The sequence below is a fragment of the Pecten maximus genome, chromosome 9 (assembly GCF_902652985.1).
Source record: "Pecten maximus chromosome 9, xPecMax1.1, whole genome shotgun sequence".
Classification (NCBI taxonomy): domain Eukaryota; kingdom Metazoa; phylum Mollusca; class Bivalvia; order Pectinida; family Pectinidae; genus Pecten; species Pecten maximus.
Genome location: NC_047023.1, coordinates 5,416,495 through 5,439,897, shown reverse-complemented (window position 1 = coordinate 5,439,897; position 23,403 = coordinate 5,416,495). Strand labels below are relative to the sequence as shown.

The 23,403-nt window shown below is 36.6% G+C and overlaps 1 protein-coding gene across 2 annotated transcripts; it reads left to right on the top strand.

The window, feature by feature from the left end:
• The first annotated feature begins 352 nt into the window (after positions 1 to 352).
• Positions 353 to 11,098, top strand: LOC117335064. 2 transcript variants are annotated; one of them, XM_033894984.1, is made up of 5 exons: positions 353 to 444; positions 2,410 to 2,466; positions 3,203 to 8,257; positions 8,564 to 8,586; positions 10,056 to 11,098. In XM_033894984.1, the coding sequence occupies exons 2-4, from the start codon at positions 2,415 to 2,417 to the stop codon at positions 8,569 to 8,571; spliced, it is 5,115 nt and encodes a 1,704-aa protein (XP_033750875.1). In that variant the 5' UTR covers positions 353 to 444; positions 2,410 to 2,414; the 3' UTR covers positions 8,572 to 8,586; positions 10,056 to 11,098. The 2 variants fall into 2 exon arrangements, with proteins under 2 accessions (XP_033750875.1, XP_033750874.1); XM_033894983.1 differs by lacking the exon at positions 8,564 to 8,586 and having other exon boundaries at positions 361 to 444.
• Positions 11,099 to 23,403: the final 12,305 nt, after the last annotated feature.

Here is a 23,403-nt window from a genome sequence, read left to right as displayed (position 1 = left end):
TGTATATAACCGAATTACTGCATCCAGGTCAAATACTGTTCATGGTGAAGACGAAATTAATTTAAATATCTGATATAAGTTACAACTACTATTCGAATATCATTCCATCTCAGCTGACATTTATTACCTTATCTGAAGAATAATTTAGCATCACCAATCGTTTGATGGGGGCTGTCAGCCGTAACTCTCTGTTGAATGTATCCAGTGTGATAGCTACTTGCAGTTGAAGTGATAAACCAGAAACATGTTGATCAGCTGATTAAATATTCAAAAGGAGTGTACAATTGATACCGCTGTCAATTACACCTAGGGCACGTGTGAATACTGATGTTCATTTCGAACTTGTTTCAGGGAGGAAGCGGCGCACCTGGCTCGTGGGGCTCTGATGATCTGTGTCCACTGGAGGTTATAGTGATAGGAAATCGGCCTGAAGTGTCGCACTAGGTATGTATATAGATTTGTATATATCCCTGTTTTATTTAAATGGATTTCTCATACACGTCCCCTTGGTTTTCGTATACATTTTAACACTATCAATATAACATAACAATATTTAACACATCCAATCATTTAAGTAAGAATAACGGTTCTGTTTTCCCTTATATTTCTATTTCTCAAAGAAAAGTGAAGATCGTGATATAAACGAGGTCGCGCGGAATCATATCAGGGGTTTTTAGGTTTTCATACATACATTATGTAGTTCCTTAGACTGGGTTCTCCTTCTTCGTCAATAACACACCGAGGAGGGATACATCTGTACGATCATGTTTTTCCCTTTTTGTCCTATTCTTATCTATACCGAAATTAAGATTTCAATGCTTTACTCACTTGTCCTCTTATAAATCTATAAGAATTTGTAAACGGATTTAAATTGAAATCTTAAAATTGTGATTTTTTTATCATATGTTTGAAGACCTATTTATAAACCTGCTACATATCAGTGATGTGTATAACATTGCCAGCTTATATCTATGGAATATATACATATAAATGATACCATGTTAAAAGTTTAAATGAAACTATTGTCCAATAATGTATAGAACACATCTGAGGATAAATTTGTGAAAATTGCAATGCCTTTTTTCCTTTTTTTTTCTTAATTCTCGGTTGAACCTCTAATTGAGTGATGATTATGTGGTTGGCGCTCTGCTTAGATAGGTTATAATAGGAATCATTTCTGTGTATATTTTCAAAAATATGTTCCATGTGAAAAAAAGTTGGTCTTGAAATCAGGCTAGAATATCTTGTATTTGATATGGATCATATATCTAAAAAAAAAAAAATTCTAAGATGACGAAATAGTATGCAAATTATTATGACACATGTATCTGACTTCGATGCTCGTGATTGTTATGAGAGCATGTAAAGTTAATTAGTGCAGACAACAAAACCTGTTGCAGTTGAATGAGTGCACCGTTTCAATGAATATGAAACATTTTTGAAGAAAGACTTTCGCGATAGCCGATATACACGTGAGCAGTGATTAGCCTTTCGCTCTTTCAAAGCTGTCACATCAGTTGGAAATCGCTGTCAGATTTATATCCCTGGGACAGAAGCCTGAACATGACAGGGATACGTGTTAAGATGTAACCCCGTCATTTCATTATCTTGACTAGCTATCATGACATTTCATATTTCATGTTCCATTACAAAACGTTTTTAGCGTCACGGAATGTCCCGCACGTTGACTTTCCTCTGACACGTGGACTCGCATGCAATTTGACATTTCTATAACACAAGTGATGGGACTGGCTATTAGTGCTAGGTAAATCTGTTTGTTTACGTTGAAAGACTTTATGATATTTATGTAACAGTGGTAGGCCAAGGTTATTAACCCCATGTATGAATATTTATCGACCATCAATCAATGCCTATCGAACATACATGAGTTTGTCAAAAATATGTATTCCTAAACAAGACAATAAGGAATGGGGAAAATATGTTAAATTTGCATGTCGGAAAGCTGATTATCGTACGATATAACTGATTAAACCTGAATAAAATGCATATCTATTCTACAATGTGACGAAAACCTTTGTGTGGCCCTGAAGACCACTAATGATCTCAGACATACCTTACACAATCTGCCTATCTGTCCTATCATAGATTTGTTTTAAACCATGTTAGTCGACATAATATACAGTCTACAGCCTTTTTCTAAGCTGACGGTACACTAAGCCATCACGATGTTGATAAAGTTGACACAAACCTTTTAGGAACTGATGGTGGCGCCTACTGTGTATGACTCAACTGTGGATTTGATGTTCGGTTTATTTTTATCTTTTTGCATGTTAACAGTGTTCTTATGTCACCATCACCTATAAACTTCTATGTAACATTCCGCCATGCTTGGTGTGTTAACGTTCATTTCATTGTCACTCTAACTTTCTTGGTCATTGTTCTTTTCAGTTAACATGGGAGCCGTTGTGACCTTGATTTTCCTGACAGCCTTCAGCTTGACACTAGGTGAGGAACTTGTAATTTAAATTCGCATTTGGCTATAAATGTTTGTAAATCTTGATACAAAGCATACAAACACATATACTGTAGTAAATATTTATATTTTAGATAGCTGTGAACGCATCTTCTGTCTGAGTGTAGGGGAATGTATTATATAACGTACAGTGTAGATTATATTATGTAAGATAACAAAATAGGTCATTTGTGATTTTAGGATGAAAGAAGGAAAGAACTTTAAGATCAAAAATACTTTTACATCGATAATGAATCATTAGATTTTAAATTCCTATACTGTAACTGAAACTATCACAGGATCGCCATTTCGAGTGGATATTTCAGGATTTAAACTTATTGTAGAATACTTTCGCGGACATATGGAGTAACTTCATGGAAGATTTTAGAATAAATTAGCGCACAAATGTGGAGAAAACTTTTAGTGACATATGCTCGTGTCTCAGGCACATGTCACGCAACACTTGTTGTATTATCAATTCCTGTGCGCTTTGGTCTCACTGATGATTCTTGAGCGGAGCTGTCTGATACATTTTTCAAATATTATTTACTCTTATATATGGTATTGAAAAATACATTTGTACGTCAAAGAGAATGATGGATATACATTTCATGATAATGACAGAAATCTAGTTTAAGTTCAAGTACTGAAGGCGTTTTGATATTTGCTCTTTATGATTCGTTTTATTTCTTCCTACTAATACCTGGTGTATCATTTGTCAATCCCCAGGTCAACTGATCGTCCCACAAGATATAGCTATAGGACAAAAGCAGGGAACGTTGATGGCATTAACCCAGTTTGAAACCAAAGGTTCTGAAGCCATCAACGATCTGTCGCGGCCACAGGAAATATTGGTTGAGGGACTGACTCAAACCCGCCACGAAGATAAAAAGAACCAAGCCTTAAAAAGAGAGTTTCCGGTCGCTGCGACATCGGATTTACTTGGTGTTGCGGACGTTCAAAAGCCAACGAAAGTGGCTAAGCAAGGTAAACCACCCAACTCAAGAAAAAACGATATGTTTCCACCTCTACCGTCAGGTGTCGATTTTCTTAGTACTTCTATGTCATCTCAGGAAATAATAGAAGTGCCGTCGCGTGCCAGTAGGAAAAAGACAAGTATTTCAAGGAGCTGGAAAAACCTAGTTAAGTCGAACCCAAGACAAGTAGGGGACCGAATTGACATCGTCATCGAAAAACGTATGAATGGAAACGAATTATCTCGAAGTGCAGCAATGTCCAAACACAATGACAATAAGTTATTGATAGATGCACCAAAGGACAATGCAGGTGTGTATTTTATTGAGCCGGAACTCCCATGGTTAAATGCCGCGGTGGAACAAACTCCCGATCACACGTGGACGGAAAGCACAATAGTGCGATCTAGTATAGGACCAATAGAAACTGCGGAGATGTCGAGTCATGCTGTAAAAGTAACAAAGGCAAAGAAAAAAGATACCTCAAAGGTGAACGAAATTTTAAAGACTCCACCTATAACTTTAGACGTGAATAGTACTCCAATTGAGGCTGTGACCACGAATATGGGAAAACAGGATACACACAGCTTTCATCTTAAAACGACCGACAAGCAAGTTCAGAATCCGGTAACACCTAGTACAGTCGGTGGATGGTCCACATGGGTGGAACCTATTGCGGCGGACACATCTCCAGCATGGTTTGATGGACAGGTAACGGTTCCAAACGTTCCTGCTACAGAGAAACCCATTGCTAAAACTGACTTGAACTTTTCAGATATACAAACAGAATCAGTAGCAACAAAGGAAAATAAATCTTCTCCGGGTGCTTATATTAATGATCTGCATATGGAACTTCCAACTGGAAACGATCTACAGAAGTCACAATCAAAAGGTTTTTTTGCTAGTTGGAGACCATGGACAGACACAAATAAACAAACTACAACTCCAATGGTAAAAAGTCACAATGATAAACAAGAAACTGTATCAATGTCCCCTGTTTCAACAACAACAATTTTGGAAACAAGAGAACACGCAATAAATAGTATCGACGGCGATCTCGACAACCAAGCTGTAGAACTTGACAAAGGTACGATGGACGTTACACCGACCGCACAAACAGTGGATGCTGAAGTCATAAAATCACAGGTCATCTTACAAGGGACGCAGGCTTTACATTCTGAAATAGTTCAAACGGATATTGGCATTCAAAGTGATAATTCAGAACACAACAAAGGTATGATGGAAGTTACAACAATGAAACAAACAGTCAAACAAGAAGTGATCAAATCTCAGGACACCTTACCAGAAACCCAGGCTAAAATTCCTGAAACAGTCAATGCGGATATAGGCAATGAAGCTGCACATGCAGAACATGGAAAGGTTCCGTTGAAAACCGTACAAAGTAAATTAACCATAAATCAAGAAGTTTTAAATAACCAGGATATCTCACAAGGAGAGCAGACTATAAATCCTGAATTAGTCAATGACGCGGCGAGTATCGTTCCAGGTCAACTGGAAGTCAGTACTGTCTCAGCATCAAAGGTATTGGAATCCCCAAAATTGTTGAGTTCTAATGTACAAGCTCAAGACGTGACTGAAGCCGTAAGTAGTAATATTAATGAGCCTTCGCAAAGCACACCCAGCAAAATTTCAAAACCAACTACTAAGACTGAAGAAGTGACATTTCCCCCAACATCAAACTTTGACCCTCTGCTTCTTCCACCGGCGCTATCGGCTGTTGAAGGTCACGTGTCTCGGCATGAGAAAATTGAGCAAAATCCCTCTTCTCATGTACATTCTGAAGCTTCAAACCCACACATAGCGTCATCATCGTCAAATAATGTTCTAGAACAAAATGACATTAGCGGAGGTTTCCCTGATTTTGGAAAATCTGCATCTCCCTCTAAACGCCGCTTTTTTGTCTCTCCAAGTCCTTTTGATCTTATTCCACCAGAGGAACATCTGCATGAAGGTATTCTCCATCCGATTGAACCGCAAATTCCTAACAATTTGTTTGACAAAGAACATTCTGCGAACTCAAATACAAAGTTGAATGAAGATGTTCTCAACTTTCATTCTCATACAGAACAACGGGATATTACAAATTCTATCAGCACGCACGGAGAGCAAGAACAAGTCCAGCTAAAACCACCCAGTAAAGCTATATCCGGAGACATAACACAAGACACACAGAAAATGAAAGCTGGAGTAAACGCAAATAACAATTGGAGCACTAGATCGGAAAATGGGTTGGCACCAGCTGACCTCAAAAACTCAGATCAAATAACTGTTTCTGATCAAGTACAGGAACGAAATGTGCTGTTAGAGCAAATAAGAGAAGCATTGGTCAGTCTAAACGGAGGTCCAGATATAGCAAAACCATTAGAGGGAATGAATCCACTGTCCCACGAGCCTGGCCTTACGCATGCGCTTATAGGCAGTGTTAACGATCTCGTAGATATCACAAGAGCAAAGAAAGAACCAATAAGAACATTTCATTCGAAACATTTGGTATCGGCGGCTTCAGGAGGAAGCGCAGACACCGATATAAATGCCAATGTTGATAAACATGGAGCTCACCACCACTCATCTGTTAAACATATAGACAAAAATCTGTTCCATTATCACAATAGTTTACATACAGACCCCAATTCAGGTCATATTGTATTAGATGAAAAAGCTATAAGACAAAAACTGCTTTCTACAGATTCCACAGATTCTCATATTGGACATGCAGGACACGATTCTGTCCTTGGAAATCATATGGGACTAACTGATTCACTCAATAGGGCGGATGTAGATTTATCTCAAGATCTTTCGAAAAATCTCATGATGAATGCTCCTATTACAATGCGAAATCTTCAAAACCGTATAGAAGAAACAAACAGAGAAAGTGCAAAGCTACGTTTCTTCGAGACCCACAAACCCTCAGATAATATCATAAATCGTATAGCTATATCTGAAAAGTCAAATCGGGAAGAAAAGAAAAATGGAAAGAAGACCGTCGCAATGCATACCAAAACTTCAACTCCTTTGACTACAACGCAAGGAGATGATGCAAACGGTGCGCTTAGCAATAACAATTCGATTTTTTTCGATCCAAAAACGCATAAACCAGTTGATCCATTCCATAATGTTTCCTCAGATGTCCTTCAAAAAGCCCACCGGGCCTGGGAACACGCTGTAGCTAATGTTAAAAAGCATATTGATCCAATTCCTGAAATAGCTGCCGTGGTCGGTGACAAGAAAAACGCCATTCGCGTTGGATCAGTGTCTTCCAATCGCGCTGGAGAAACACCTCCTTCCTCGAGTCAACAGCCTCATGACCCAAATGCAGCTTTCCATTTTCTGGATCCTGTCACCAACGCTGTAGTACCTATTGCTGCATTACCGGAAACGTCATCTGACAACGATATGCATTCGCTTAATCATCACCAGCCTCATCTTCCTAACATCAATGAAATGTTTCAAACTTCTATGGGTAAAGGAAAACATCCCCCACTGCCATTTATCAATCCTATTTCATCTGGGGGTGATATGAATGGTGAAGATGGATTTTTTGTTGGACCTATTTTGTTTGGTCCTGTTGATAATCCACCTCCAAATGGAGATATCGAAATTAGTGGACCTGTTCTGGCGATGGGACTATCAACTGGGGATGAATCAGAAATTGGAAACCATGAGCCAGAAGGATTTGATATGAAGAAAATTCTTCAGGGAATTTTCCTAGCTAATAAAAATCAACACCATGCCAAGAAAAATTCTTTTAAAACTCGTTCACCGTCAATTTTAGGCTTATCAAATAATACTGCGACTAAATCGAAATCTAACAATAGTGAAAAAATGAAACTCGTAAAATCTGTTGGACGAACAAGTATCAATCCGTTACAGCAGCTGTCGCGTGGGTCTACAGGAAGGAGCATTCTTCCGTTTACCCATTTCCCGCAAGAATCCGGATTTAGACATAGTACATCGACTCACACAAGTGAGAAAGTTTTTGACGCGCCAGGCGATCGGTCATCAACAGCAAAACCCAGAAAGGGAATTTCCAAGTCTTTATGGAATGCATTGGCAAATATTCTTAAGGCAAATAAAAGGAAAGAATTTCTATCAGCACAAAAGGCAAAAAACAAATTCCAAAACACTTTTCCAGTTGCGATAACAAAGAAAAACTTACTACAACGTCCTGCCCAGAAACAGTCTAAAAAGCCAAGTAAAATCGATATGCAGAAAATAATCAACATACTGAAAGCAAGAAAAAAGTTATTTCGATTAAAGAAAAAGTCAAAGGCTCCACAAATAAAGAAGAAGGAAAGCGCCGGCATTTCGAAAAAAGTTTTAGGAGGAAGGAGTGAAATACCTAAACGATCGATGATTAAACCAGTTACATCACCAAAGCATGAGTCAATATCACCAAGGAGATCACACGAATCGGTGTCTACAAACACGGACAGGCCTGCACCCTTCCGAAATAACAACTACCAGTTACTGCTACAGCTGTTGAAAGCCAGACGGTTCAAGCAAAACCATGTGAGCACCAATGTACCTAGTGTACGGACAAATATGAGGACATCTCGCATGCAAACCGTCGCCAGACCGGCACAACGAACAATAGGACATTCGTCGGTGAATGCAGGTCGACAAAGCTTTATTCCGCAGCTTCACTCTTCTCGCAGGCCCAGTGCAGTCAGACCTATCCCAATATCGACGATACACCAATGGCCATTCTCAGCACCTGTGACAAGCCATCTTCCCTCTATGAATACACATTTCCTGCCTACATATAGACCTTGGCCTCATAAACAAATACGTAAGTATCTAACGTATTTCAAATAAAAAAAGTTTGAACAATTTCAAATAGATCAACAAAACAATTTTACCCTCTCACTCGTTATAAAGGAAAACTTTAGAACATTTATCTATTACTTGGGAATCAAAATAATTCGTGATCAAATTTTCTGAAAATGTAGGCTATACATCAACGGATGTATTTATCAAATATTGTAAGAGATGAAAATCATGAAAATTACTCTACAAAACTATTACATTTAGCAATTTAAAGTAAATGTGATGAGTTTATGTTTTGTAAAAACTGAGATAATGTATTTGCCAACAGAGAAATAGACGGCAGTGAGTGAGGTAAGAACGGGTTAGATAATTACTGAACTTGTCCCAATTATCAACGCCATTACGTCATACCTGTTACACGCTTTGTTGACATCTTAATTATCCGTAAATTGTTATTAAAACTAAAATCCGTTGACACCTCACATTTGTTTAATGCTTTACATGAAGTAATAAAAGTGTTTTGACTCACCACCGCCTCTGAAACTAACAAATCACAGGGTTTAAACGTGAGACTAACATTAAAAATAACTGATATTTCCAGAGGAAGATGTTAACTTGTATGTTGCACTTTTTGATGTAGAAGATTTACACTACTTACATTAACCTATAACAGTTAACAACCGTCTTAGTGACGAAACATAACTCGTGCATTATCTCATTGGAGGTTCCGCTTATCGTTAGAAATTACTTTTCACCATCCCCCTGTGTTGTATACTATGTCATTGTTCTATGTTTGTTTGTTGATCGATATTCAACTTTTACAATAGTCACACCGCTTAACAAACATACTATCAAACCTCATGGTATCCTGTTAGAATTCTCTATCGTTTTGAATGTCCACAACAACGACGGAAGGCTTATGTAAATGACGTCTGTCTGTTGACTAATCGCTATTATCGGTGTGATGTGTATTGCCCATTTTTTTTTTTTTTTTTTTTTCAAAATAGAATATATATATCTAAAAAATACACAGATGAGTAAGATACAGGTAGTGATAGTAAACAGTCCGGAGGTTTCTCCTGGCAAAAATGTCACGAGTTTACTCATTAATAATGTATAAGATATATACAAATCAACCTAAATTAGCTAATTTAAAGAATCGATCATTTTCGTTGCTTTAAATTTACATAGGAATAAACCAATCTAAAAATAGCTTTCAGAGATTAGTTAAAGGAAATGACTACGTGCTATACCTCAAACAATTAAAATTTCACTGATACAGGATGTTTTCTCCTGTAATGTATTCCGTACATAAGAACTTTAAATACTGAAATGGTCTTTACACAACAACACCATCAACGGCAAAAAATGTGTATGATCACAATATCTAATAGCGACACGATTATGTTTTCGGCGTTTGCAGAAAAAAAGTCTTATGTAAAATATCTTTCTCGAGATGAGTAAAGATATGTCAATGTGAAAATACGGGAGAGAGACTCGCAAAAACAAAGCAAATCCTGGTTACATCTTACAAACTAATGTGATTTAGTAGTTTTTATTAGTAAATATACCTATTACTTACACGTTTATCTTTAACCCTAACTTTTATCTAAATGACCCTAGTTGTCGATGGGCCGTGAAACATAAACAAACAAACAAACAAAGTATCTAAAGGATCCAAATAGGTCTCAAACTATAAATTCGTGTTTCAATGTACCATCTATACCATACTATTATAAATATTTACACTAAATGATTTATTGACACCTCTGTTTGTTATAAACTGTTATATTAATTCTTTTCTTTATTTCATTTTTCAGATTATGTTACTAGTCAAGTTTTCATATGAATGGAAACCATGAAACCATACACGGAAAAGGTTCATAACTAACAATGACTGAAATGGATATTTCCGTCCAAAGTTGTCCGGGAACCCAGCATCAGCAGCATCAGTTTTAAAGTGTAAGCAGGTGTAATACAATTCATATGTTCGTCTTATCTGAACAAATATAAAGATATAACTACACTGCTTACAATGTAACGTTGTCAATCATAGATATTCAAATGACACCGGAAAAGAATGAACTTGTACTAACAACATCAACGATCTTTTTCTGATCTATGGTTGATATGTATGTGTCGAAACAAGAAATTGTGTTAATATTTGGATATAAGACATCTATCATTCTGGTATTGTTGGGGCATAACAATGAAAGACATTGTTTTACTCATTCATGATCGTATACATATACAATAGTATATTATGATTATTCTTTTTTAAATAATTATCCATTTCATAAAAATACTATGACTTTGTCGAGAAAATAACAGAAAATGATTCATACATTACTAAGTTTCACGGATGTCAGTTGAAACAAATAATTCTATCTATCACATAACTAAATGTGTTGCAACTGTTCCTGAAGATATAGATATTTGTCTTTTGCTTTTTTTTCTTATTTTTTTTTTTTTTTTTTATTTTTTTTTTTTGTGACGTAGAGATGAGGTCACCTTTGAAATAACGGGAATTATAGCCAATAAAAATCTCTGCCTGGTGTTTTAAATGTGTTTACATCAGTAATGATACTGATAACTACTTAGTTGTGAGTTTGATGAATTAATACTTCAATAATTGCAAATGAACGTTCCTTTATCAAGAGGATACGACCGACAAATCCAGTTAGTATTATTTACTAGTATTATACGATTAGTAAATCATTTTACAGAGAAATATAAATGTTGCTGAATTAACCTGATCATTCCTTTATTTATTTATGCCGCACAGTTGTTATTGAAGGTCTTTAAAGGGTTTGAGAGTGAGAGCGTGAGTGTTTTGTTATTTTAATAAATATGAACATTTGTACTTTCCTGTATCCGTCTTCTTTCTGGAACAGCTACCTTGTCCAGTCATCTCATATTTGTGAATTTCATATTTGAGATGTTTCGGTTAGTAGAACACAAAACAATAAAGTACAGCTGCGTGGAGACAGAAGTTAATATTAAAACAGTAAAGTACAACTGACTGGGACCTGTGTAAACCGACCCGGGGACAGAAGTTAATATTAAAACAGTAAAGTACAGCTGACTGAGACCTGTGTAAACCGACCCGGGGACAGAAGTTAATATTAAAACAGTAAAGTACAGCTGACTGGGACCTGTGTAAACTGACCAGGGGACAGGAGTTAATATTAAAACAGTAAAGTACAGCTGACTGGGACCTGTGTAAACCGACCCGGGGACAGAAGTTAATATTAAAACAGTAAAGTACAGCTGACTGGGACCTGTGTAAACCGACCCGGGGACAGAAGTTAATATTAAAACAGTAAAGTACAGCTAACTGGGACCTGTGTAAACCGACCCGGGGACAGAAGTTAATATTAAAACAGTAAAGTACAGCTGACTGGGACCTGTGTAAACCGACCCGGGGACAGAAGTTAATATTAAAACAGTAAAGTACAGCTGACTGGGACCTGTGTAAACTGACCCGGGGACAGAAGTTAATATTAAAACAGTAAAGTACAGCTGACTGGGACCTGTGTAAACCGACCCGGGGACAGAAGTTAATATTAAAACAGTAAAGTACAGCTGGCTGGGACCTGTGTAAGCTGACCCGGGGACAGAAGTTAATATTAAAACAGTAAAGTACAGCTGGTTGGGACCTGTGTAAACCGACCCGGGGACAGAAGTTAATATTAAAACAGTAAAGTACAGCTGGCTGGGACCTGTGTAAACCGACCCGGGGACAGAAGTTAATATTAAAACAGTAAAGTACAGCTGACTGAGACCTGTGTAAACCGACCCGGGGACAGAAGTTAATATTAAAACAGTAAAGTACAGCTGACTGAAACCTGTGTAAACTGACCCGGGGACAGAAGTTAATATTAAAACAGTCAAGTACAGCTGACTGAGACCTGTGTAAACTGACCCGGGGACAGAAGTTAATATTAAAACAGTCAAGTACGTACAGCTGGCTGGGACCTGTGTAAACCGACCCGGGGACAGAAGTTAATATTATAAGACTCTATCATATGTGGTCATGTAGGATAGGGATATTCCACCCGAGGGGTCACAAAATGTGGTAAAACCCGAGGCTCCGCCGAGGGTTTTACCACATTTTGTGACCCAGAGGGTGAAATATCCCTATCCTACATGAACCACATATGATTGAGTATTTTTCTCTCATTCCCTAACCTAAAATATGCAAAAATAGGCACTATCTGTCGATAACTTTCTCAGATAGACGCCATTTTTTCTCAATCCAAACTTTTTTCTACTGCATATAATAAAAAAAAGAACAGCGCCAATCGATTTACCATACCCCATATATGCAAACGCTGTTTGCTGTTCTAAAAACGAAGGAAACCATTCATTTCCACAGTCTAACGTTGTTTCAGCAGCCCTGTCATTGCAAGCGAAGCCAAATCACTTGATGTCGGCCAAGCTAGTGTGTCCTTTCGCGTGAAAATATAGTTCCATGTTTTATTAATAAAAAAAACAATAAAAGAACGTGATTTTTTACATAATTTATATCATAAATCAAAAAAAATATTAGATCTGGCCTAGCACATGGGGCAGACGATGTGTTTACAAATCTGTAGATATATCTACTTTCGGTTCGGCGACCTACTTTTGTATCATTGCGCGCGCGTGGCTATCCTACACCGGAAGCGAGGTAATACACACACAGCAAGCATGGGTGTATTTACCTGGACAGACCAGTATGATACCGGTAGGGATGAGAGAATAAAACAGTAAAGTACAGCTGGCTGGGACCTGTGTAAACCGACCCGGGGACAGAAGTTAATATTAAAACAGTAAAGTACAGCTGACTGAGACCTGTGTAAACCGACCCGGGGACAGAAGTTAATATTAAAACAGTAAAGTACAGCTGGCGTGGACCTGTGTAAACCGACCCGGGGACAGAAGTTAATATTAAAACAGTAAAGTACAGCTGACTTGGAGCTGTGTAAACCGACCCGGGGACAGAAGTTAATATTAAAACAGTAAAGTACAGCTGGCGTGGACCTGTGTAAACCGACCCAGGGACAGAAGTTAATATTAAAACAGTAAAGTACAGCTGGCTGGGACCTGTGTAAACCGACCCGGGGACAGAAGTTAATATTAAAACAGTAAAGTACAGCTGGCTGGGACCTGTGTAAACCGACCCGGGGACAGAAGTTAATATTAAAACAGTAAAGTACAGCTGACTTGGAGCTGTGTAAACCGACCCGGGGACAGAAGTTAATATTAAAACAGTAAAGTACAGCTGGTTGGGACCTGTGTAAACCGACCCAGGGGATATAAGTTATTTTTTAAAACAATTATGGATGTCTTTGCTTCGATTTATTGAAAACTTTCGTGTTCCATAGTACTGATATAGCTACCACTAACACATGCCGATATCAGACCAATCAGACTGAAAGTTTGTATTCGCCTCATTGGAACTTGCCAATTTCTCCAATCGAAGTGAAGATAGATAAATTGGTTATTTTGCTGTATTCCTGAAGTATTAAGACTAGTTTTTGACAAAATACTCACAAGACATTAGCTATTCATGCACAGATTCTCCTATAATATTAGAAAACGCTTAACCGTTGCGTTGATCAGTCCTTTCAAAATGGCGCCGTTAAGTTGACGTAGATGTCACAAAGATTTGACGTCATGAATTATGTTACTGATTCCCGCTGTTTTTTACGTAATTTTTCGATGTTTTTAATTTAGTTTTAAGTACATAAAATGCAACAACAAGAAAATGCAGCAAAGCTGCTGGATAGATTCATTAAAAAATATCTTCAAAGACATGAAAATCATGTAGTTGTTTTATGTATCACTAATGACTAATCTCATGAGATATTTACCATTCAAAATTTTAGTGTCCTACGTATACTCGGACGTCTTTTTAATTTTTAACTTTGCAAGCATATAAGTGTGTTATAAATTAAAGATAAAACTATTAACTTCAAATGATACAAAATTTCTCTTTGGATTCATTATCCTTTTAAAATGACTAATCAATATAGTGAAAGAAGTCAATCATCAAATTATCTCTTTAAAAGTGTATATATGTTCTAAACTGTGTAATTTAGTGGTAATCCGAGCGCCATAGGCGCGAGCAGAATGTTTTTGGCCAGGGGTCTGGAGGCTAAAATTTCGGAAAATGAAAAGATTATAGCAAATTTTGCAATCTTTGCAAGATTTCTCGTCCGAAAGAGAAGTTATTTGCTCTAGAATATACCCAATTTAGATATATCCATTCTCCAATACACCGAAATGCAACAAAAACTACAAGCAAGAACTTCTGGAACAACGAAACTGTCGTCTGTTGACTCCAGTAGTAATATTCTGTGATGCACACATGACAATTTTCAATGTAAAAAGTTTTAGAAATTTTAAGCAATAATTGTACCTAACAAAGAATAACAAAGAGTCTGGATGAACATTTTTCTCCGCACTTTTTTGCTAGACTTCCAGTTATTATTTCAATTAATATTCTATATTCAAATTACCGCAACTGAGCCTTCCGAAGTGTATGTAAACATAAATATGATCGGTTCAGTATCACTTCATTCAATAAACTAAAACTTTATCAATGAACGTTCAAGTCAGCACAAATAGTCTTCTATCTTACCTGAAAAGTCCATTATATCCTTATTTAAAGATGTAAGTGGCATAAGAAGACTAAAATTAGCTGATATAAACACTTATAAATAAACGAACTTACCTTTCAAATTGTTCCCGCAAAACAAACTCTCTCCTCTCTATCGCCGAGCGTCTGCTTCCACTACTTGGCAACCATGACACCTTGTCGATTTCCGGCCTAATCTCGAACCAAATCCAACTGTCCGACAGATATTTCTACTAAAATACTATAGAACTTCAACTACACATTTACTTTTATAATAAAATATCTATTGTATGAGAATTCTCTCGATTTTAGCTCTTGAAATCAGTTTATGTTTTTTATTCATAAAACCCGCGAGATCTCGAAACCGCGATTTCCGGTTTACAGTTACTTCCGTTTTAGAGGGGCAAAAACAGATTAAAAGCCTCTCGGCAAAGACCGGCCTCCGGTCGATCTTTGCCGAGCGCGCTTCGCGCGCTGAGGCTTTTAAAAAAAGAAAATTACATGGTTTCCCGTTTAAAATAACATATATTTCACACGTATGACAGAATATTTCGATACTTTTCACTCGTGTTTCGCACTCGTGAGAATATTGATATTCTGTCATACTCGTGAAATATATGTTATATTAAACGGGAAACCATTCAATAGCCTCTAAGTACCCTTCGTCAATGTGCCCGTGTATAGTAACAACTAACCTTGCCATCTAACCCCCTCTTGCCGATACAACTTACAACCCACCCCGCCACTAATACAAGACGTTTTCTTAATAAAAAAAAACATTGCCGATACAACTAACAATCCACCCCCTCCGCTAACACAAGACGCTGTCTTGATGAAAAACATTGCCGATACAACTTACAATCCACCCCCTCCGCTAAAACAAGACGCTGTCTTGATAAAAAAACATTGCCGATACAACTTACAATCCACCCCCTCCGCTAACATCAGACGTTTTCTTGATAAAACATTGCCGATACAACTAACAATCCACCCCCTCCGCTAAAACAAGACGCTTTCTTGATAAAAAAAACATTGCCGATACAACTAACAATCCACCCCCTCCGCTAAAACAAGACGCTTTCTTGATAAAAAAAACATTGCCGATACAACTTACAATCCACCCCCTCCGCTAACACAAGACGTTCCTTTACAATCCACCCCCTCCGCTAACTCAATTTTTAGAGTGGCGATGACGTCATAGCATAGCATTGTCCCATATCCATTGTATTGAAGTCGTTTTATCTATAACACAAACGTGATATAAATACACATATAAAAACTCAGCGAGAAGCAATGTTTCCCTGACATAGAGTTGAATATCAAACTATTAATAAGATAACTGTCAATTGTCAAGAAGATTCGACATTGTATAAATCACAGTGGTGTGATGACACAGCAAGCTTTGAAAACGTAATGTATGGCTATACTTGTTAAACATGAGCCACAGTCAAGCTAAGTTAATCAATTTTAGACACGAATTTAAAAATAGCATACTGTTAAACAATCTTCCTATTTGTTTTGTAGAGAAGTTGTTTGAGTCTCGATGACATTTATATTTAATATTTTTAATTAGATATTGTGCCGCCTTCCTTTGGAGTTATCAATAAAAGTTTAATCATCTTATTGTTTCTATTTAAGTAAGTAAAACGTTAAGAAAAATATATGAAATATACGGTGGCTGATTTGTGCCATTTCGTTATTTCGTCTTTTCGCCCCGAAAAGATGAAAATGAAATATCTAAATTCTCGTTCTTTCGTCTTTTCGCCCCGAAAAGACGAGAATTAACAAACTTTAATTATCGTCTTTTCGCCCCGAAAAGACGACAAGTCATATGCGAAAAGACGAAATTAATACACGCTAATTAGCGACCTTAATTTTCCTCTTTTCGGGTTTTAAAATCTCGTCTTTTCGCCCCGAAAAGACGAAAATTAACAAACCTTAATTCTCGTCTTTTCGTGTTTTCGGGACGAAAAGACGAGAATTAGGTTTGTTAAATTTCGTCTTTTCGGGGCGAAAAAACGAAAATTAAGGTTTGTTAAATTTCGCCTTTTCAGGGCGAAAAGACTAAAAGACGAGAATTAAGGTTTGTTAATTTTCGTCTTTTCGGGGCGAAAAGACGAAAAGACGAGATTTTTAAACCCGAAAAGACGAGAATCAAGGTCGCTAATTAGCGTGCATTAATTTCGTCTTTTCGCGTATGAATTAAAGTTTGTTAATTCTCGTCTTTTCGGGGCGAAAAGACGAAAGAACGAGAATTTAGATATTTCATTTTCGTCTTTTCGGGGCGAAAAGACGAATAACGAAATGGCACAAATCAGCCACCGTAGAAATAAGATCCCGACGTAAACATTTAAGAATGTTATGAATGCATGTTTCGACATTACATAGTTCCCCTGATTTTTCCATCGTTACTTTTACTACTGCTTTTTTTGCAGCTTAGAACATGCGCGAGACTGAAACAAACACACGTCATTTGATAACTTCCTTCATTAAAAAACAAAATAGACATAAACTATCGTGCATGCACAGTTAAGCTATAAATACGAACAGAGCATTATCGTATATATCTGAGCTGTCCAATAGACACTTGTATCAAATTGACTCGAGGCTACAATATCAATCGTCACATTTAATACAAATACCATTGAGACAATAATATGGTGTCAACTGGCACTCTGTGGATTTCTAAACTAAAACCGGACACGAACGAAACAAACCAATCACAAAGCTCGACACATGTGTCCAGTGTCTTGTTTTTTTTAAATCCCCAATAGAATATATTTTATAATATAAAACTTGGATATTTTAGCTTTGAATTAGAATTGTGACATTTAACGTGGAAATAACTTAGTATGGTCCTAATCAGAAGATTTGCCTGGATACTCTTTCCGTATCCACAGCGTAAGATACCCACTGTCCTGTTTAACGACGGAGTTACGTTGTAATAGAAAATTGATTCATTTTCACGTGTTACATAATAAACATTTTACTTAGTAAACCAGCGTTTTAACAAGATTTACTGAATAATTAAATTTTAAATATCCCACATACAACGAAAATAATGTTGTTGTTTGGAGAATCACTAGAACGAAATCTTTATGGCTGTATTTTTTAAGCATTGAACAGCTTTCAGTTGGCAGTCAGGGCTGATAATGCCAAATGGAAAAGAGCAAATTTAATAAAGCGCGCATCATGTTTAATTTGCCTTTGTCCAGGTGGCATTATCAGCCCATAATTGCCACGGAAAGTAGTTCAGTGCTACTTACGTTGCATTAACATTACCGGCTTTAGCTGTACAGCAATTGTTCCAAAAACAATTTATGCGGATCATCCCCTTTCAAAATGGCGCTGTTAAGTTGACGTGGATGTCACAAAGATTTGACGTCATGAATTATGTTACTGCTTCCCGCTCTTTTTTACTTAATTTTTCGATGTTTTTAATTCAGTTTTAAGTACATAAAATGCAATAAAAGGAAAATTACATGGTTTCCCGTTTAAAATAACATATATTTCACACGTATGACAGAATATTTCGATACTTTTCACTCGTGTTTCGCACTCGTGAGAATATTGATATTCTGTCATACTCGTGAAATATATGTTATATTAAACGGGAAACCATTCAATAGCCTCTAAGTACCCTTCGTCAATGTGCCCGTGTATAGTAACAACTAACCTTGCCATCTAACCCCCTCTTGCCGATACAACTTACAACCCACCCCGCCACTAATACAAGACGTTTTCTTAATAAAAAAAACATTGCCGATACAACTAACAATCCACCCCCTCCGCTAACACAAGACGCTGTCTTGATATAAACATTGCCGATACAACTAACAATCCACCCCCTCCGCTAAAACAAGACGCTGTCTTGATATAAACATTGCCGATACAACTAACAATCCACCCCCTCCGCTAACACAAGACGCTGTCTTGATAAAACATTGCCGATACAACTTACAATCCACCCCCTCCGCTAACATCAGACGTTTTCTTGATAAAAAACATTGCCGATACAACTAACAATCCACCCCCTCCGCTAACACAAGACGCTGTCTTGATATAAACATTGCCGATACAACTTACAATCCACCCCCTCCGCTAACACAAGACGCTGTCTTGATGAAAAACATTGCCGATACAACTTACAATCCACTCCCTCCGCTAACATCAGACGTTTTCTTGATAAAACATTGCCGATACAACTAACAATCCACCCCCTCCGCTAAAACAAGACGCTGTCTTGATAAAAAACATTGCCGATACAACTAACAATCCACCCCCTCCGCTAAAACAAGACGCTGTCTTGATAAAAAAAACATTGCCGATACAACTTACAATCCACCCCCTCCGCTAAAACAAGACGCTGTCTTGATAAAAAAACATTGCCGATACAACTTACAATCCACCCCCTCCGCTAACACAAGACGTTCCTTTACAATCCACCCCCTCCGCTAACTCAATTTTTAGAGTGGCGATGACGTCATAGCATAGCATTGTCCCATATCCATTGTATTGAAGTCGTTTTATCTATAACACAAACGTGATATAAATACACATATAAAAACTCAGCGAGAAGCAATGTTTCCCTGACATAGAGTTGAATATCAAACTATTAATAAGATAACTGTCAATTGTCAAGAAGATTCGACATTGTATAAATCACAGTGGTGTGATGACACAGCAAGCTTTGAAAACGTAATGTATGGCTATACTTGTTAAACATGAGCCACAGTCAAGCTAAGTTAATCAATTTTAGACACGAATTTAAAAATAGCATACTGTTAAACAATCTTCCTATTTGTTTTGTAGAGAAGTTGTTTGAGTCTCGATGACATTTATATTTAATATTTTTAATTAGATATTGCGTCGCCTTCCTTTGGAGTTATCAATAAAAGTTCAATCATCTTATTGTTTCTATTTAAGTAAGTAAAACGTTAAGAAAAATATATGAAATATACGGTGGCTGATTTGTGCCATTTCGTTATTTCGTCTTTTCGCCCCGAAAAGACGAAAATGAAATATCTAAATTCTCGTTCTTTCGTCTTTTCGCCCCGAAAAGACGAGAATTAACAAACTTTAATTATCGTCTTTTCGCCCCGAAAAGACGAAAAGACGACAAGTCATACGCGAAAAGACATAATTAATGCACGAGAATTAGCGACCTTAATTCTCGTCTTTTCGGGTTTAAAAATCTCGTCTTTTCGCCCCGAAAAGACGAAAATTAACAAACCTTAATTCTCGTCTTTTCGTGTTTTCGGGACGAAAAGACGAGAATTAGGGTTTGTTAAATTTCGCCTTTTCGGGGCGAAAAGACTAAAAGGCGAGAATTAAGGTTTGTTAATTTTCGTCTTTTCGGGACGAAAAGACGAGATTTTTAAACCCGAAAAGACGAGAATTAAGGTCGCTAATTAGCGTGCATTAATTTCGTCTTTTCGCGTATGAATTAAAGTTTGTTAATTCTCGTCTTTTCGGGGCGAAAAGACGAAAGAACGAGAATTTAGATATTTCATTTTCGTCTTTTCGGGGCGAAAATACGAATAACGAAATGGCACAAATCAGCCACCGTAGAAATAAGATCCCGACGTAAACATTTAAGAATGTTATGAATGCATGTTTCGACATTACATAGTTCCCCTGATTTTTCCATCGTTACTTTTACTACTGCTTTTTTTGCAGCTTAGAACATGCGCGAGACTGAAACAAACAAACGTCATTTGATAACTTCCTTCATTAAAAAACAAAATAGACATAAACTATCATGCATGCACAGTTAAGCTATAAATACGAACAGAGCATTATCGTATATATCTGAGCTGTCTAATAAGACACTTGTATCAATTTGACTCGAGGCTACAATATCAATCGTCACATTTAATACAAATACCATTGAGACAATAATATGGTGTCAACTCGCACACTGTGGATTTTTAAACTAAAACCGGACACGAACGAAACAAACCAATCACAAAGCTCGACACATTTGTCCAGTGTCTTGTTTTTTTTAAATCCCCAATAGAATATATTTTATAATATAAAACTTGGATATTTTAGCTTTGAATTAGAATTGTGACATTTAACGTGGAAATAACTTAGTATGGTCCTAATCAGAAGAAGATTTGCCTGGATACTGTTTCCGTATCCACAGCGTAAGATACCCACTGTCCTGTTTAACGACGGAGTTGCGTTGTAATCGAAAATTGATTCATTTTCCCGTGTTACATAATAAACATGTACATTTTACTTATTAAACCAGCGTTTTAACAAGATTTACTGAATAATTAAATTTTAAATATCCCACATACAACGAAAATAATGTTGTTGTTTGGAGAATCGCTAGAACAAAATCTTTATGGCTGTATTTTTTAAACATTGAACAGCTTTCAGTTGGCAGTCATGGGCTGATAATGCCAAATGGAAAAGAGCAAATTTAATAAAGCGCGCATCATGTTTAATTTGTCTTTGTCCAGGTGGCATAATCAGCCCATAACTGCCACGGAAAGTAGTTCAGTGCTCATATTTACCGGTTGCGATTTTCAAACAATTACTCGGCTGTGAGCCTGTTAACATCTTTACTATATTGTTCCACATAAAAAATAGTGCGTACGATTTTGATTTAAACATATTTTATTTGTATCTTAATATATACCAGAGGATTGGGCACAAGTTTTCAAACTTATATGAAGCCCTTTCCTAATTATCATGATTTTTTACAGTTTTTTATACAAGATGACATGACATTTGAAACATTAACAATTATATTTGGAGAGAAAGTGAGAGAGGGAGAGACTGAGAGAGAGAAACAGAGAGACAGAGAGACAGAGAGAGAGGTATTACGATTCAAATTTATTCAAATATTCAATTGATCAATTTAGTTTATTATTTACTAAACAAACAAACAATTCCGATTCCGATAGCAGAAGATTAAACTGTTCGCTGCACAAAAACACACTGCTATTTCTAATGTTCGTTATATCCTGTTCCATGGTAAGCTTTCTCCGTTCGATCCATTGCCTTCTGGAAAAACATATTCGTTTCTCTTGCGCTATCGGAATCGGAAGAGACTTTATAAATACATTTTTTAACTGTCAATATATATATGTATGTATATTATTTCACAATACTGATTAAGAAAAGAGAAAACGGGGAATTAAAATCTTTCCTGAGTCAAGAATGTATTTCTAAGTGATTTGGCTTATCATAAAATTATCTTCAATGGATAAATCATTGTTTCCATATAATAATAGTTGCAGATCTAGTGGCATGAAATTGTTTAGATTTCGGAACAATTCGATTCTCTGTTCAAAGTAATTTTGACAAATGAAGATTTGATTTAAACATATTTTATTGCATCTTAATATATACATGGGAATTGGGCACAAGTTATCAAACTTATATTAAGCCCTTTCCCTATATAATTTTACATACATATAATACATTTATTTTTACAAGATGACATATATTTTGTTTACATATTTGAGAGAGAGAGAGAGAGAGAGTTAAATGAAGATATCAAAAAAAGAATTCATTATGACTATAGATTATCAAATTAATAAACAATTCAAGTAAACTATTCCAATAAACTATTCCGATGCCGATAGCAGAAGTTCACACTATTTACTTTTCAAAACACTCTGCTGTTTCTAAAGTTCATCACATCCTGTGCCATGGTTAGCTCTCTCCGTTCGCTTCCTATGCCTCCTGGAAATTCAATTCTCTTTTGCCATCGGCATCGGAATAGATATGATAAGCACACATAAATTTACACAGATATATATAGAGAGATAAGGGGAATTAAAATCTATACGAATCAAGAATATATTTCTGCTTGTTTTTGCATATTGTAACATTATCCTCTATGGATAAATCACTGCTTCCATACAGTAATAGCTGCAGATCTAGCGGTATGAAATTGTTCAGATTCCGGTACAATTCGATTCTCTGTTCAACATAATTATTACAGACGAAGAAGAAATGATATGTATCCTCAATAGGATGACCACATTGACAGTGACTATAATCAATCAGATGAGATCGGAAAAGGTCATTATTTAAAGTACTACAACTATTTCGTAATCTTGCGTGCAATATATTAGATTTTCTATTTCCAACAGAGTAATAATAAGGTACTTTTGATATATTAGTGTTAGACTTTTTAAAAACTAAGTATGAGTTACTTTGCCTAGTTTCTAAATCTAATTGGTTCCAAAGTCGAATAGTAGCCGGGAAAAACGAAATATTGGTCAAATAAAGAGTAGTTATTGGCGTCTCGGAGGTTATAGTGAGAGTTTTCAGATACTAAAGGAGGCAGTAGAGTGGATAAATAGTTTGGTGTTAGGTGATTTGTGACTTTATAGAAAAGTTGCAGTTTTCTCCTAGTACGACGAGTAGCAAGTGGTTCTAAACCACTTTCAGAATATAACGAAAGTCTGCTAGCAAAAGATGGTAATCCAGTAACTATTCTTGCTATTTCTAAGTTAAGTTTTTCCAGTTTGTCTGCATCACCGAAAGAACACCCGTCCCAAACCTCGCAACAATATTCA